Below are 17,640 nucleotides of genomic sequence, written 5' to 3'. Positions count from 1 at the left end.
ACGAGCAAATGTCTCACCATAAACTTGTTTCTTTGGGTTTCCAGCTCGGTCCAAATTTGAAAACCACCTTCCTTTTTAGGCTTCTTTTCTTTTTTTGCAGCCGCTTTCTTTGGTTCTGCTGGTTGTTCTTTCTCTTTGCTCTGGGATTCTTTCTCTGCTTTCTCTCCATTTTCGACACTGAAAATCAAACAGGGTCATTGCAAAATCACGGAGCACTAATGTTGTCACGGCTGCAGATGTGCAACCCTCTAAATCTATCCTTCCACCCTCCTTACAGAGAAGCCCAGTTCTTGTGGTGCAGTAATGATCTACTGATGGTAATGTTGATGGAGATGTATTTTGGCAGTTAGTGCAAGAAGGTTCTGCATGCTGTGATCCAACCCTCGACCAAGCTGGTGTATTCAGAACACTACCATCAAACCATTCCAAGCTGTTTCAGTAAAATACTGAGAGCAAATTAATGTGGACAAGAAAACAAGTCAAGACTCTTACTCAGCCTTTTCGGGCTCTGGAGGAGGTTCTTCTACAGGAACAGGCTCAGGCGGCTTTTGGCTAGCCTCTGCCTCTTCTGGTGGCTGTAACAAAACAAAAACAACATCCAATAAGACCCAGCAAATTAGCCAATATGTATGTCCGTTTTTATTAATGTAAAGTACAAATAAAACTCACCATTTTTCTTTTTGTTATGGGAGTTCCTTCAGGAGTTGGAGGTTCAACAGGTGCCTCCACGCCCATGTCTCCAAGTCCACCTGGAGCATCAATACCTGGTATTCTCCCGCCTTCTTTTTCCTGGGTGTCCTCCTCTTCCTCTTCTCCACTCCCAGTCTCACCAGTGTCCGTTATCCCTCCAGTTTCTTGTTCTTCCCCTGTCCTTATCTCCCCTGGTCCATCTCCATGCACATCATCCTGTGTGGGATCTGGCATGCTGGCTAGAATCTCAGTCACTGTGATATTTTTAGCTCCCTCCACCAAGCCACCTCCAAACAGTGTTTGCCAGATGATCATAAAGAAGCCTTTGCACACATTGTAAATGAAGTGCAGGATACTCATTAGGATGGTCCAGAAAAAAGTGGACAAAGCCACCACAATCTCCTTGAAGGTCATTTTTCTCACTCTGCGATACTGTCTGCGAAGGTTACGGAAGGTGAATATGCTGAGGAAGCTTAGCATGCTGTTTATAAAGTCTGCAAAGGCAGAGGTGGATTCAGGCTGCCCTTCCTCTCCATTACTGTCCTCATCTCCTCCTCCACCTGCTCCCCCACCTTGTGCTCCCTCACCTCCACCTTCATCTCCTTCATCATCTTCTTCCCCCTTTTCCTCTTCCTCCTGCTCGGAAATTTGTGAGGCTATGTTCATCTCAAAGATGGTGTCTTCACAGAAGTTGACGAACATCTCCATCTTCTCTGATTCGCCACCCTCGTTGACAACGTCAAAGATGAACTGCCGTTTGGACTCTCTGACTTGTGGCATCTCCCACTGTTTGCGGTTTACTTCACTGATTTCAAAGTAGATACGTTCAATCTTTCTGCTGGCTCCCATTATTTCAATTCTACCCAGGAACGGGCGGAAGTAGTTCAGCACACTCTCTGCTTGTTCTAGGAAGTTCTGTAGCCTGGTGTCATGGGGAACGTGCTCCGACAGGTTGGTGAGCAAAACGGCAATGTTGAAGCCAATGTCCTTGGCAGGCTCCTGGAAGCGACTGGAAAACTCTTCATAGTTGATCATGTCATTCTCATCTGCTTCTGAGCAGGACAAAAGAAACTGGATCTCTGAAGGGGAGTACTGTTTCTGACTGTCCATGGCCTTCTGGAAGTCCTTTTTGGAGATCAGCCCTCGAGGGTCCGTGACGTAATCCCGGAAAGCATCTGAAGCCACAATGTCTTTCAGCTTGAGGAACATGTCGAAGAACTTGAGTATCATCTCCACATTGCTGGAGGACTCTACCAACATGTCCACCATCTGGCGGGCAATTGTACCATTTACCACGTTCCCTGAGTAAACAGAAAGTAAAATTTAAAGTTTTGAAAAGAAGTGAAAAAGATGAAAACTGTTGAGAACTAAAACGACAAATTTTCCTTTACCCTCCAACAGGGAGAGCAACATAACGACCATGTCTTTCTGCAGGTCAAGGAGCTCCTTCAGCAGGCCAATCTGGCTGGAATCCTATTACCATAAAAAGATGCACAAAATCTTACAGTAATGACAACAGATTTTATCTCGTTTTGAAACATGAGAGGTTCGCATAGATTGACAGAGGTGCAATAGTCATTGGTCAAGTTGAAAACACAAATGAAAAGTTATCACACAAAATTATTGCAACATAAAGGAACCAAAATACTTGTTATGATATGAGGTGTACATTCAAAATACTGTGTATTGCATACAATCACATTCACAACAACAAAGGTGCTGCAAAAAGACGTTAATGATCCAAAACCTCATGCTGAAGGAATCTGTAAATGGTTTGAGAAAACTTCACAATGTAAACTTTTAACCAATCTCTTCCGGATTCACAGAAATTCTGGTTTCAACACATTTGTACATTATTTTTGTCTATATTATTATCTTTTCTTTTTTTTTTTTTTTTAATATAAAAGATACTACTAGTTAAATGCCAGTTATTTCTATCTGAATACGGGAATACTGATAAAAGCTTAATGACAGTGAGCATTAGAATTAATAGCCGAAGCTTATATCATATATACAATATATATATATGTTATGAACAGGGTTGGGTTGGTTTACTCTAAAATGTAGTCGGTTACTGAATATAAACTACATGGCATTTTTTGTAATTAGCACTGTACTCCACTGAATTACAAAAAATGTAATCTAACATGCAGGATGCTGCTTCGTTCTGGATGTTTTGTTGCTGCTATTTTTATTTTTTTATTCAAAGGCCACATGGAGGATTTGACTCTTGAACATTTACTCAAAATGTTCATCTTGCATTTCCAATGTCAGTAAAAAGAAAAACCTTGTCATCCATAAAATTGCATTAAAACTAGCATTAATTAAGTCACAGTGGAATATACTCAGCATTTAGAAGAGGTAAAATCAAAATACTTGTCCAAAACCATGCAAGTATAAATGTGCTAAGCTGTATTGTTTTTTAAAGTTTTTGCTGCTGGTATTTTTTTGCTTTTTTTCCCCCAAATAAACTGCCATGGCTAGGAGTATTGTAATGCAAGAATAATGCAAACCCGCAATCTGGGCTGATTATAGCTACTTATTTTTTGTAATCTGATTAAATGATACTGATTACATGTAATCCTTTACTACCCAACCCTGGCTATTAATACAATGTTAATTCAAAGCAACACAGAAGCCACAAAGCAACACACCACAAATGAATGAATGATGGTAACAGAATCAAAGTCTCTGTTAAATGTGTGCACACAAAGTGGATGTCACATTAAAATGTATATTCCAACACCAAATAATCTCATATTAAAGTGTAAACTCCAACAGTGGAGGTTAAAAGTCAGTCTCTCTCTCAGGATGTTTTGTAGTCACCTGCTTCTTTGTTATGAATTAATTTATTCATTAAAGAAAACGTATGTTCTTTATTAAAAGACTGCTGGTTCCATAACAAGGGAAAATGTTTTTTAATGAGAATAATTCAGCTGATGTGGGAAAGTAGTGTAAGTAAATGAAGGGAAAGGTTCAGGTCTAAAAAGAATTTGCTGAATATATTGGGGTTTTTTTACCTCCAAAAAAAGCAGTTTTAAGGAGATAAAAGGTTACATATGTAGAATAATGAACTGTATAGCATACAACAGTTTTAGATTGCATCTGAGAAGACGGTACGTTTTCTCTTCATTACATTATATTTAAATATCACAGCATGTTGCATGTTCTTTGTGATTTCAAAAATGTTCTCTAAAATAAAGTAAACCCTTCAATAAGGTTGCTCACAGTTATTGGCATTTTTAACATTTGTATTCAATCGAATAACACAAATGAATTAGCTTTGAGTTATTTGACACTATATGGGATGAGGTTGTCACGACATTACAACTCAACACGTTGCTGAAGTATCTGCCTTTTAAAACTCAACTTGTACCTTATGCTCACATTGTTTGGAAAGACACCGAGCTGTGCATTTAACAGATTTCTGGCTCTATCTGTTTACGGTGGAAGATTCACAGTTTCATGTGTTTCACAACATACAAAACATCCAAGATATTTCAATTTCATCTTTAAAAGCAGGTGAGTATAAAACAGCCTGACAAGAGAAACCAACATTAAATCGATTAAAAACTAGTAAACACAATATCACATCAATAAATGAATAAAGTGGATACATACTTTACCCTGCATTGACCATGTGGAAGACAGTTTAAATAATAGATAAATTATTCAGTGGTTGAACAATTAAAACATTATTACATTTTCAAATACTTTTTGTAGGACAAATACTCTCTTTCACTTCACAGTAAAACAACGTATCCATTTACTTTACACCCGAAACAATACATCACATATTTTACATAATAACGTTTACTTTTTGGAATCAGACAATTTAAAATATCCCCTGTTAACTGCTGCATTTCAGATATAATGACAAAAGTATAAACAGAGCAGCTTGTGAGAACATCGGGTCAAGAGGGACAGCAAAGTAATAATTTTGTTAGATGCATCATATGTGTTAGAGCATGTTGAGCTGGAAACTGATGGATGGAGTATGGCTTGTCTCTTGAACATATCATTAAAGGGTTACGCATGCAAACACTGTGCTGCTAACAATAACAGTGTGTTATTAGTCTCAGTCATCCACAGAGGATGAATGCACGATATAGAGTGGAACAATCATGATTTCACTCACAAGTATTTTGACCTTTCATTTGTAGCACGAGTGGCACAAGCTGCACCATACAGGCTAAAATTAAGGCAATTCCACACTTTAAGCCAGCCTGGTTTGTTAAATAGTTAAATGGCCTTTAATTATGAATTACATACATTTTAACATCCAAAAACATACGGCATAGAACCAGCTTGAAAAGGTTATTGAAAGTATGTATTACCTTAAAAGCACATTGAAGGTTGCGTTTTGCAGCAGAAAATTTTGACTTGTCATAGGAGAAAAAGGTAACTAATAATATTAAGAATGGCTCTGTTCTATTTAGTGTCCCAGTGAGCCATGACAGTTTGACAAGCACAATACCAGGACCCTAAAATGGAATTTAGCCATCGTTAATTTTATCTTTTACACTTATTCCTACGGCGACATGTCAAAATGTCTTCAGCGATGATGATCATTCAGAATTATTACAAATGCGTAGAATGACTTTGAAACCAGCCTGTACTGGAGTTACAAATAAACGGTGGAAATACTTCTAGAATCGAGAAATCCAAAGTGACTTTACTCTCTAAATGTAACATTCAGGCACAGCTTCTGCTCACCTATTTACAACAAGTCTGCAAGCATGATTACCACGAGGCTTGTGACAACATAGTTTCTTCATGCACAGGGAAGGAGCCGTTTGTATGGTATGTGTCCTGTACAGGTAAACTCCACTGAACATCTGCAGGAAGACATTCCTGAGGCCTTGGTAATGATGGAGTGATTCTGTACACTCTCATTAACATAATTAAATGTTTGGATTTGTTGCCTTTCTCTGTATACATTCTGTAAGGTCTTTCTTTCAGTGACTATGTAAAGTGCCTTGAGATGACAAGTGCTGTGAATTGGCACGATGAAAATAAAACTGAATTGAACTGTTGACACTCGTGATGATAACCACTGAGAACCAAAGTGAAGCATCACATGAGCAGCAATGCACCGCTGGGGAACAACTGGCTTTAAAGAGCATCGCACCTTTTATAGTTACCACTAACTTCTGTCATAGTCACTGAAAATGAAAGTGTGTCATGAGATAAAAGCTGTATGTATTCTGTCAGTGTTTATTATGAAAGTGTAGCTTTGATATCAGGGAGCTCAGTCCACACGTGAAGTTGCGAAACTGAAGCAAAACTGATTTTATGTTTCCTATTTTCTGTTTACAGCAAAAAGATATTTTTAATTTGGAAAATATAATGAATTAAATCATATGTGTGTACCTGTGCCAGCTTCATCATCATGTGGGCAAAGACATGAAGGAAACCGACAATGGCATCCCACAGCCTGCTGTGAGCCAAGGACTGCTGGTTGCCTGTGCACGGGCCCTAAAGAGAGACACTGTGTGTTACACACAAAATAAACAAACAACCAGGCAGCAAAAATTGTACATTTTTTCAAAGCTTACCTGAATGTATTCAGTCAGACTGTTGAAAATCTGTTTTGCCACTGTCATAGCTTTGGAGAAATTCTTTTTGCCTGGTTCATCGATGACGTCTTTGCCAGAGTAATACCAGTAGAAATCACTGATGGACTCCTTGATTGAAGGAATGAGAGGAAATCAGAGCAGCTCAGTACCATACTTCATGGTCTAAGGGAAAATTTGACCAAAATACTATGTACAAAAATTTCAAGAGTGTGAATAATCTGATTATCTGACCTACAGAAGAGAAAGGTTTTGGGAGCTAAAAAATGACTAATGGCCCACAACTAAAGGCTGCATTGGATGTGTACAACCAACCAGCTACACAGTCGACTGAACATTATGCTACATATTGTTTCATGACATTATATCTCTAACATCCCCCTCTAAACTTTTAAATTCAATCATTAAGTGCGCCATCTGCAGGCATTTACTGTCAAACCTGCAGTCGAAGGAGGTAATCTACAGTACAGATGATGATGTTGATGGTCGTCGTGCTGCCTGTCTGTGTCCGCAGATAGTTCTGAAAATCTGCAGAAAAATAGATCATTTTGATTCATATCAACGTACAATGTTTTCTTTTCATACATGTTTCTACTTGTTTTTGCTCTGATTTGAAACATGAGTAATTCCCACCATTATTGTGACCTTCACAAAGCAGCTGCAAGAAGCGGAAGAGGTCACAGGTGAACTCATCGTCCGCCATCACTTTCTCATCTAAAAAAAGGAAATAAAATGAATCACAGTGCTTAATTCAAGCTGACTCAGACTACACACAAAGAGGAGAAGTTTTATTGGTAATTTAAAATAGTTTGCCTGAGTATAAACAGTGTGAGGATAATAAATAAAAATCGTTTCTCAACTTACCATCATCTCTAAATGGATTTTAGAATCAGGCACTGCAATAACCACCTCTGACCGAGTGTTGCATTAAATTAACGAATGAGTCACACTAAACTGCATAAATAATATTAATAAAAGAAATACAAATGACTGTGTTCTGACAATGGTGTGACACACAATCACATATCAAACAACATACAGGCGACATCACATGCATACACTTAATGTGAAAACAAGTAGAAAAACGGACACAGTAACAGACATACAGTCACATTAACAACATGTATAGAAAGAAGACAATAATAATGTATTTTTGCACTGGTAGACAGAACAGCAGTAAAGTTAAAACTTTGCAGTGCTCGGTGGTGAACTGATTTACTGGTGGAAATGTATTGACAAATTCAGTTTATTTATTAAAGGTGTACTAATATCTATATTTCTATTTATTTTATTTTTTTTTAAACTCAGTCCACCACTGGCCGCAATAAATACACACACAAACACAGAATCATGCAGCAAATACCAAATACCAAGCTGTTATGCAGCAGAGTTAAATGTCAGAGAGGTTGGGGCATTGTCCATCAAAATGTTGAAAGGAATCCAGTGCATGTGACAGTACATCAAGGGAAGGGACCACACATTCTTTAGTCATATGAAAACTATTATATCATATTTGAGAAAACCTATGACTTGTACTTGTGCCATGTGACTTTTTTTAAATCTTATTATTTAACCTCTTAAGACCTGGCGTCCACATGGATGGACATCACAGTGTGTGTTATACTACCACAGTAGTTATTATTATTTTTTATTATTATTATTTTATTGCTATTTAATTATTTAATTTTTATTTTAGATACTTTTTACAAATTTAATATATATATATTAAATATTTTATTATTTTATTTTATTTATATTTTTTTGGTCTGGTCTTAAGAGTTTAAGAGAAGTTCAAGCTCGAGCTGGTCCAAACAAATTTAAAAGAATAGTCTTTTTAATTTTACATTTTAACGTTGAAAATAAAACACTGATGTATTTGTGTGTGGTGAGAATTTTAAAGCTTGGCGCACTTTTGTTATAACAAGTTGCCATCATTTTTGTGGTCATATTTCAAGGTAATAACAGCCTTTCTATAAATCATGTGACTGAAAAATGTGCAAGAAGTTATTAGGGTCGAGGAATAAGGAGCTCCATCACTATTCATGGCAAATATTGTTCATGAATGTTTCAATCACAGTTTTAGTAGTTTTTCATGAGCAAGAAAGACCAGATTCCATTCACTGTGTTTTTGAAATGAAAACAAGGAATGTGAGGAGGGGCACAAGCTATGAACAGGAAAGATGGACAGAGGCATCCAATCCTCTCTTGGTGGAATTTCAGTGTTAGAAAAAGGGGTGATGGCGCAAGAGGGACAGCGGAGAGATAGAGGAATAAGAGGGCAGAGAGGCAGATGGACAGAAACATGATTTACCCCGATCTAGGTTCAAGTCTGAGGACCATGAAAGGAGGGACAAGGGAGAGGTGGCAGTGATCGTGGGGAAGGGAGAGAGGATCAGTGTGTTGACAACAGTAGAGGACTAAGAGATGAGGAGGGGGAGATTAACAACATTCCATGGCAAATTCATTCAGGTAGAATTTCAAATTAACCTCCAGAATTAGGTGACGTCCAATAGACATGTCAAACTACGAGACATACAAAGGGAACAACTTGAGCTAATTTAAGTTAAATCAAAAATCCCTCAAATGGAAATCTTCAACAGTTATCCACGTGTTAATGATACTTCATGTTAGGAAACTAATCATTCAAATTAAATTAACATTTGTACAGTAATGTCACAGATGGAAAGCATTTAGAGGAAGATGAATTAATAGATGCTCAACATGTCTGAAATCTATTCATTAATTCATGTAGTATAGTGAATAATGCCATCATTTGGTACTCACTTATTTTTGAATTGAACCATTTCGGCAGTTAATTTCTGCCGACCTTTTAAATCTGCTTTGAATGTGTTTACTTGTGTTGTTGTGGCTCACAAGGAACAGCAAAGAGGTCTACAGTATATGCATTTAATTCCTCATTCAGACAAAACATGCATCACTTGTATCCCATCACTGCAGTAACCTGTCACATAATTGTACTGAACAATGGCTGCAGTGTGATGTTTTGCCTGCTGAATTTCAGGAGTGAAAAGTGATGCTGAAGAAAAGAGTATGGAAACTTACTGGTGCCCTCCTCTGAAACCATGCCCAGCCCCTCTGCCTTGTTCTGCCTCTCAAAGGCATTGAGATCCAGGACACTGCAGAGAATACAAACTCGTTTTAACTCGTGCACTCCCCTACTCTTCAAGCACATACACCAAATATGCCTAAATGTTCAAAAAACATTATGTTAAGTGACTTAAAACTGACCAGCAAGTCTGCATCAGCGCCTGGACACTCAAGAAGAAGCCTACGTCCTTCTTGTCCTTTAGGTACTCGAGCATTTTCTGACAACAAACAGGGAATAGTACATGAAAAGTGCTCATTTCCAGGTAACTTCTGATTCTGAATGACATCATCTTAAGGGTTTGATCCAGAGCAAATACCCGCTGAACTTCGCTGTTTCCACCATTAAGGATAGAAATACCCAGCTTGAGGGTTGTAGATACCATTGGGCCAGTCTCGCCTACCGGAGAGAGGAAGCCAAAAACTTAGTGAAGGGTAAACTAAGTCATGGTACAGACAAGTTCGCAGGACGTTGTGTTGAGCAGAGATAAGGAGAAAGACTACCTTTGCAAGCACTGATCATTTGCAGGACCATCTCAGCAGCACCACGATTATGAAGTCTGGACTGCTGGTACAGGAGCCTTTGTTTCTCCATTTCTTTTTCCTATGGTGGACACAAACATTATGAGCATCTGGGACTGTTAGTTTTAACACAAAGAATTTAAATAGATAGCATGGACTCTGGATGTCAGGTCAGATATTTAATGAAATTGAGCAGCAGTCTGAAAAATACCAAGCTGATCATTCAGGAAGTCCATTCTATCAATTTATATTCTTAATTGCAATTCACATTCACTCGCCTTTCACACAGTTCCCTCACTTTTGACCTCATTACGAATCAACTACACATAAAGCTGTTAAAGATTAAAGATAAAGCATCTATTGTGTGATACACTCTATGAATTACTTACCTACTAAGGACACTAATGGAAATTCCTGCAGGTTTCTCAATGTTTATATTAAAATATTCTAAAGCATTGCGGATTTTTCGATACTATTATTCCTCCTTTTACAATCATGAGCATCATGGGTTGTCACTGTCAGTTCGAAGTCTGATCCTTGCACACATTCTGTCACCTCACTTCATTAGTCATGGAGTTGTTACACTACTTCTTCACGTTTGCTGGCTGGAGCAAGCGTTAGACTACAGGAAACAGCCCCATTGGCTTAGCATTTTAGCCGTACAGCTCACCGAAGTGTCTTTATTGCAGCGGCCCTGCAAACAAGACAATTTGGACAAAAGCTGTAATCCCTCTCTATCGGAGATATCTATTTGGCATTTCGCAGAAGTCTGTAGAAATAGTTTGAACGATTAAAAAAAATAAAATAAAATATGCTTTGCTTTGGCTCTCAATGGTCTTTGAGCTCTAGTTGCACGAATGCAACCGTATGAACAATGTCGAGCCAACTGGAAGTGAAATGCCACTTATAGAGAGAAAAGCACATCAATATCTCTGAATGTAGAGGACAAACTGACATTCCTCTGTTCAGCCACATCACAAATCAACTTGTAGCATCCCACATAATGACCCTAAAACACCACCACCCCCCTCCCCTGCCTCCCTCCCTCCCAACCACCCTCCCGCCCACCCACATAAGCCTGACGGAGCTCTACCCACTATGTGTCGTGCGAATGGACCTCAAGCTTAAACTGCTGTCCCTGACTAAATTATTCCCCAATACCTGATCGTAAATGATGCACTGTATGATGTATGTGAATTGACTTTTGAAAGTACGACTATGTGTATGAATGTATAGTTGTAATGTTCTACACTGGCTTTCACTGTAGTCTGTCAGTATGCTATGTGAGTGAGGGAAGGGAACATTGATCAGTAACATTCAGTTAATGAAGCCTGGTGTTATGAAGGTGAGAAGAGTTACATGGAATGATGGGGAAAGAGACAGAGAGAAGGACAAAAAGGGACAGCTATATAAACTGGGAGGAAGGACATTACTAGTCAATGTAAAATCACATTCTCAACATATCTTTGAATGGTTCTAATTTCCAGACCTTTTGTCTTTTAAAATGTCTAACTCCCCAGTTTGATATAAGCCCTCACACATGTTTTTGAGGCATTTTTGAATTTATATTTTTTTTTCTTTTTAGTAGTTTAAAGCGATGATACATGTTGACGAAGCACAAAAAATTGTTTATGGTCAAACAAACAAAGTGGTTATGCAAATCAGTCCCAGTCGCTTCCAACAGTAAAGTCAGCACTGGGTGTATCAATGAATGTAGTGTCTGAGACTCATAAAGTGGACACAAGGAATGTAGTTAAGGCCTGCAAAGAGGCAGCTGGTGTTGCCCATCAAAGTAAACCATAAAATATAAAAAGCCCTGCCAGGCCACTCTAATACTGAGAGCTGAGTTAAACTAGAGGAAAGGACACTATGGTGGCCTTTATCAAGCATCAGGAACGTCTCTCTTACACACTGGTTGACTTATTCTAAAGTGACTTTCATTGTCCATCAAGCTAAGTTGACAATTGATTTAAAAAACATAGATTATTATTAGTGTCATGATTATTATTTAGATTATTATTGTTGATGTTAATTTTACATTTAATCTAGTTACACCCAATCCAGATCTCAGGCAAAACAAAGTGTAAACAGGACTAAAAGGTATTTTGAAACTAAACGCTGCACTGAGACACTTTCAGTGTTGTTTAAAACTGAAGCACTAGAACCTTTTCTTATAGTAGGATGTAGGGAGCATGTAGTGATTGAGATCATAAAAGAAAAAGATCTGGATTGGAGTTTTGAGTTTCTCAATCAAGAAACTCACAATGAATGAAGCACAACATACAAACAGGAGAGACAAGAGCAGAGATGGGACAGAAAGAGATAACGAGACAAAACAAGGACAGAGAGAGAGAGAGAGAGAGAGAGATGTGGTTGTGAAGTAATGTTCCAATGATGACGTCACTCAATGCGTTGAGAGCTACCGCTCCACTGTGTTCCTGGTCCCCAGCCCCTGGCCGCCCATTACCAGTTCTGACTGTCGCACCTCAAAGGACATCTCATCCTCAGCATTTTCCAACATTTCCTCTCCACCTTCTTCTTCCTCACCAATATGACAACTCTAAACAGAGAGGCAAAGGAAAAAAAATATGAGTGTTTCAAAGTACATGATGCATATATCAAACCTCAACTCATAGCTGAAATCCTAAGTGATGCCTCACCTTTGCCATAATATCTGCATATGCCATATAAAGATGATCTGTATCAAGTTTACTGAAATTGGAAGAAGAGAAGACATCTGTTAAAGTATGAATAATATGACGACGGAGGTACAACACCACATTCCTGGATTTCGGTGTTCTGGTCTTACAGAGGATTGATCTAACCTCTTTTCTGTGAGAGCGGTACGACTGAAATGCAGAATAAGCTGGTGGAGGGGATCCGGTTTTGTTTCCTTCTCCTCTTCTTCATCTCCTTCTTCTTGCTCCATTGCTTTCTAGGATGTAGAGAAAGAGGAAGGGTGAGTAATAGCATAGGAAAAAAAAAACAGTTCCAGTTGAAACACATGTCAGATGACACTCACGGATAAGTCATCAATCATCCTGTCTTCAAATGAGTAACCCTCAGTGTGAAGCCAGTTGCGCTTGTATCCCTCAAGGAACATGTTTGAAGCTCTGTGCCTGCAAACGAAAAATTATTTATGTTAGGATTTTTAGCTACTTTGTGCAAATGCAAGACCGGATGTAGCTTTCTCACCTTGGAATGTTGTATAATGGTGTCATCCTAAAGCAAGCCACCACAGCCCTGCGTCTCTGCTTGGACAACAATTTGTGCCACACCATCTTCTTAGATTTGAACGGATGCTCCGTCTATCAGAGGACAGCGATATTCACAAAGTAGCCAAAATGTTCCAATGGTAGCTTAGTCTGCTGTCTCCCTCCACTCTTTTCCGTTGTTTCAATTTTCAAAAAACTTAGACCAAATGCAGATTAGTAATACCTGAAGTCTGGAAGACTCATGCATTCGCTTGACCATCATATATTTATTGTTTTAAGCTCATTCTTGGTCATTTTCCTTTTCGTATTGTGTACTAATTAGTTGAGACATATTGCTGTATTGCTTGTACAGCAGCATACTATAATTTGTTTCTCCTTTTCTTTCATCTATGCAACATAATCTCTTTCTATCAAACTCACAAAAATACTGACCATACTGCTCATTGTTTAAACATACACACAGCAGTCAGTGTGTATTTCTCATACTCCGAGGATTACCACCAGTGCTCAGCTCACCACTTCAAGGTGGTAGAGGACGGCAGACACCTCCTGCACTCTCTTGACAACTTTTACTGGAGCATCAGCATCTTCAGCCTTCCCTGCCATCTCCTTGTACAGGGCCATCTGCCAGCGCATGGATGGGTTGTCCACCTTTCGCAACACAGTGATACAGTGATGTAGTTTTCTGACATGTGTCCATCATCACAAGTCCGAGTCCTGCAACACTGTTGTACAGACAGTCAGGAGTAATACCTTGCCCTGAAGATGTAGGTTGTTCTGCAGGAACTCTCTCACTTCTTCGTCAGTGTCTCTCTGTAAAGTAAAATGTTTTAGCAACAATTGTCCCCCTCCGTATTACAGTATTCCCCATGAAACTGATCATACTACAGAATCAAATTTAAAGGGAGCAAAAACACTACCAAAGAATATCGGATCTTGGCCAAGTTGATAAGCTCCTGATCGGCAGGAGAGCACATGTTGAGGCCTATAGGGAGCATCTTTTTCAAGGCTGCCACAATAAGAGAAGTCTGGACAGAGTACCGATCGCCCCGTTTCTTCTTTTTAGTACGTTCGGTGTCTGAGCCGCCACCCTGTGAAAAGGGACAATAAACCAAAAAGCATTCAAAGTTTCCCTTAAAACGCCAAAGATGCAACAACATGGATATAAGGCCTGATTAGTAATAATATTTTTTTCCTATTATGCAGGACTGAGACTAGCAAAACAAGATAATTTAACATATAAACTACAAAACAAAACAAAAATAAATCTGAATATAAACATGAGTTTATCAACAGAATCAGCATTCATTTAAATTCATGATGGGAATGTTTTATTACTTTAGTACTGAACATCATTCAACCGTAGTGCACTGTACAGTGCTGCAAGCGGTTTATTACACAATACAACAGTAGATCTTTCCTCGTAGAAATACCCAGCTACATTCACAGAGGAATTTCATTGAACATCTTACTGTCGGCAATGTGTAGTAAAAATATAGGTGCCCATGTTTTAAAGTCTGTTTCCAGTTTTTAACCAGATATAAAATCACTGTTTCTCTGAGCTCAGACTGGTAAGTAGAGGGAATAGTGAAATGTGAGGGCAAAGTGGGGATATAGCTGCCTTTGGGAAAGGGAGGCTGCAAGGAATGGGTCTTATAAGAAAGTAAATCTGTGAAATTGCATTTACAACATGCAGCAGAAAATATTTCAATCAAGTGAGAACCTGTTCAGCATTCAGCGAACAGGATAGCTAACTAAAACAAACAAACTTGATTGTGAATTAAAGTTCATAACAACTGCATCTCTTGGTGAGAGATTAAAATATTAGATGAAGTTAAAGAACAAAAATCTTGACATTAGAGTTAGACTTGTTAGCAGCAGACTGTTAAAATCACACACCTACAGTCAAACAAACTGTCTATGGGAGATGTCCCTGTACTCGCCTCCTGAACTCCTGTTCTGTTTCTGTGAGGGTTCAGTCCTTCTGTTATCTGCTCTTTCTGGAGTCCTCCATAATGTGCAAATGAATGTGAGGGCATACAGTCTAAAAATGCATTTTGTAATATGAATATTTAGTCTATTAAATGCATGCTCTATGAATAGTTCACAGGGTTTTTCTATTTGAGCCATAAACGTGTCGATAATAGGACCAGAGGGTAGAAGCTACGTCATAGAAAAGTGTATAGTGCAAAGTTACTGTACAAAGAAGTAAAATCTAACTTGAGCTCTTGGCGACTGTATTCAAAAGTGATATTGATACGACACATTACCACTCTGACATTACAGATAATGCTTTTTTAGGAAGCACGAGAAGGACCTTCTTTGGTTCTCTGACCTTAACAAAGTCTGTTTTTAATGGTGCTGTTTGCAGTGGCTCAAACCCTTAACTTGCCATGTGAAAATAAGAGCTAGACTTTAGAGTAAATGTCTACTATCCCCAGTGGGCAATTTTGGTGTGCAATCAGTATCTGTCAGTTACTAGATATCCTCAAATATATTGACAAAATATATGTTTAAAAAGCTGGAGGTGGATAGAACAACAGACCTCAAGCATCTGCTGGTTTTACCCTCTGAAGCATACTGATCCTGCATCTGATGAAAGTAACTGAAATTCCTTATACAGAGGAAGCAGTGGATAAGTTCACCTCAGCCTTCTTAGTGGCACAAGATGGTCAAGATCATTCAGATTATGGCCATTGATCTTCTTAAACAACTGAACTAGTCTTCACTGTGCTTTTAAGAGCAATTCTAAGGCCACCAAAAAAGGAGATAACTGCAAAAGTTGAAACAGATTTAATAAAGACAAGGTATGTCAATAATTGCCTGAAACCAGAAAACATCAGACTCATACAGCTTAAATAGAAACACTAGCGGCAGTCTTTTCTTTTAGTTTGTTGGGGTGTCATGGTCAGACATGTACACTTCAGTAAGTCCCAGCAGCCCTATGCGCTCTGTGCAGTCAGATAGTAAATACTATCAGTGCCAGATGTGTGTATGTTATGGAAGAGTAGTTTAGAGGAAACAGGGTGCAAAGCATTTTGGGAAATATTTTAGATAATAAGTGTGAATTAATGTATTGGTTAGGTTCATGGTCATTTTGAGCATTTCAGAACCTAACAAATGTTTCAGGAAATCTGCTTCAGTGAAATTAAGCATCAAGCCATGTGTTAGTGTGAATACTAGGGAGTGTAAAGGAAACTAAACCATGAACTACCATGGCATTTTAAGGGAGGAGAGAAGAAAGAGCACAGAGAAGACTAACATCATCCCCTAGTGGCAAAAAGCTACATTACAGAAACCTACAGGTCAACCATCTTTCTATGAAAAGAAACAAAAGGCATACTAGAAGACTCCAACTCAACTATGATCAAAAAAGAGCAAACTCAGTGACAGGATGATGGCACTGTGCACTCACTGCCACGCTGGGCTTCGTGTAAAGCACAGTGCCATGAGCCCAACTCTACAGCTGAGTACTTTCATCAAGCGCCTCCAGACTCCCCCCCTCACACACTGGCAGGACTGGGGATGGCCCGCAGACGGGGTCTGCCCAATTGTCCGGTGATCCTCAGTGAGAATAATGTGAGTACCTTTGCCTTGTGAGTATTTATTACAGTTTTTTTATGTATTATTTTGCACTTGGTAAAGTCAATGTAGACATAAATCAATATTTTTGTGTAAGGCATGGATGTCTAACACTGTGTCAGTGCCCAAGTGCAGATACTTAAAGTGAGTATGAAAAAAAACTGACAGTGTAAGTAGATTCAAACTGTGAAAACAATCTGCTGTTCCTTTGAAGATACGTCTGGATATGATTTTCATATTTATTAAGGTTAATAACTATCATAACAATTCACTGTTGGGTTTGTTTAATTTAGAACAGACTGCAAAGTGTTTAGGACTAAGCATTTTCTCATTGCCAATGAAATAATGATCTCAGGTCATGTGTCTCTGAATAAAGTGTACAAGTCTTTGTGTGGATTTCTGACAGTCTGAGTGGATGGGTGTGTTTGTGGATCAGATGTGCCAGTGTGCTGGAGAGGTTGATGAAAAGCTCCCCCAAAGTGAGGTGCCATGCGGTCAGCACAGCGGTCGTGCAGAAACAAAGTCTAACCTCTGTGTCCCCGCCCTGGAAACCCAGCCGCAACCCAAAAGAAGAGGACAATGGACAGCCAAAGAGAGAATATTGTTAACAGAACTGCTATCCTTTTCAAAAATGCGAATGAACATCAAACCTCAAAAACCTACAGCAGGCTTCACTACGTTTAACCAGGCCCAATAAACAGGAATATTACAAAAAAAAGAGAAAATACACAAAATCTGAAACAACTAGACGCCTAGGCACTGAAAAAAAAAAAAAAAAACATATATATAATGTTGTACCAGGTGAAAATGGCGACTATGGATTATAATCACATATTTTTATCATTTCCTAAAGCTGTTATCCAAAGGATAAGACAGATTTTTATATGGGAATGTATAAGTGGCTAAAAATGGTTGAAATATAATTAAATCTTTTAAACCATACCAAAAAA

The 17,640-nt window shown here is 38.6% G+C and overlaps 1 protein-coding gene across 8 annotated transcripts in view; it reads right to left on the bottom strand.

The window, feature by feature from the left end:
* LOC103368261 (ryanodine receptor 1-like) overlaps nt 1–17,640 on the bottom strand; it is a 50,050-nt gene that overhangs the window by 4,656 nt on the left and 27,754 nt on the right. The window contains exons 73-95 of one of the 8 annotated variants that reach the window (XM_008296571.1): nt 17,220–17,234; nt 14,029–14,199; nt 13,862–13,921; nt 13,625–13,759; nt 13,089–13,201; nt 12,916–13,012; nt 12,719–12,828; nt 12,554–12,605; nt 12,361–12,453; nt 9,876–9,975; nt 9,692–9,771; nt 9,516–9,592; nt 9,330–9,403; nt 8,578–8,595; nt 6,900–6,980; nt 6,706–6,794; nt 6,249–6,377; nt 6,064–6,168; nt 4,312–4,317; nt 2,082–2,163; nt 670–1,991; nt 493–575; nt 18–177 (exon numbers count right to left, since the gene is read on the bottom strand). In XM_008296571.1, the coding sequence (XP_008294793.1) occupies nt 18–177; nt 493–575; nt 670–1,991; nt 2,082–2,163; nt 4,312–4,317; nt 6,064–6,168; nt 6,249–6,377; nt 6,706–6,794; nt 6,900–6,980; nt 8,578–8,595; nt 9,330–9,403; nt 9,516–9,592; nt 9,692–9,771; nt 9,876–9,975; nt 12,361–12,453; nt 12,554–12,605; nt 12,719–12,828; nt 12,916–13,012; nt 13,089–13,201; nt 13,625–13,759; nt 13,862–13,921; nt 14,029–14,199; nt 17,220–17,234 (3,252 nt within the window). The remainder of the gene's footprint in view (nt 1–17; nt 178–492; nt 576–669; nt 1,992–2,081; nt 2,164–4,311; nt 4,318–6,063; nt 6,169–6,248; nt 6,378–6,705; nt 6,795–6,899; nt 6,981–8,577; nt 8,596–9,329; nt 9,404–9,515; nt 9,593–9,691; nt 9,772–9,875; nt 9,976–12,360; nt 12,454–12,553; nt 12,606–12,718; nt 12,829–12,915; nt 13,013–13,088; nt 13,202–13,624; nt 13,760–13,861; nt 13,922–14,028; nt 14,200–17,219; nt 17,235–17,640) is intronic. The other 7 variants (XM_008296574.1, XM_008296572.1, XM_008296577.1 and 4 more) reach the window with 7 other exon arrangements.

This window comes from Stegastes partitus, unplaced genomic scaffold (genome assembly GCF_000690725.1).
Source record: "Stegastes partitus isolate 25-593 unplaced genomic scaffold, Stegastes_partitus-1.0.2 Scaffold1136, whole genome shotgun sequence".
Taxonomy (NCBI): domain Eukaryota; kingdom Metazoa; phylum Chordata; class Actinopteri; family Pomacentridae; genus Stegastes; species Stegastes partitus.
The sequence above is the reverse complement of the archived record's forward strand: the minus strand, read 5'-3'. Positions and strand labels throughout refer to the sequence as shown.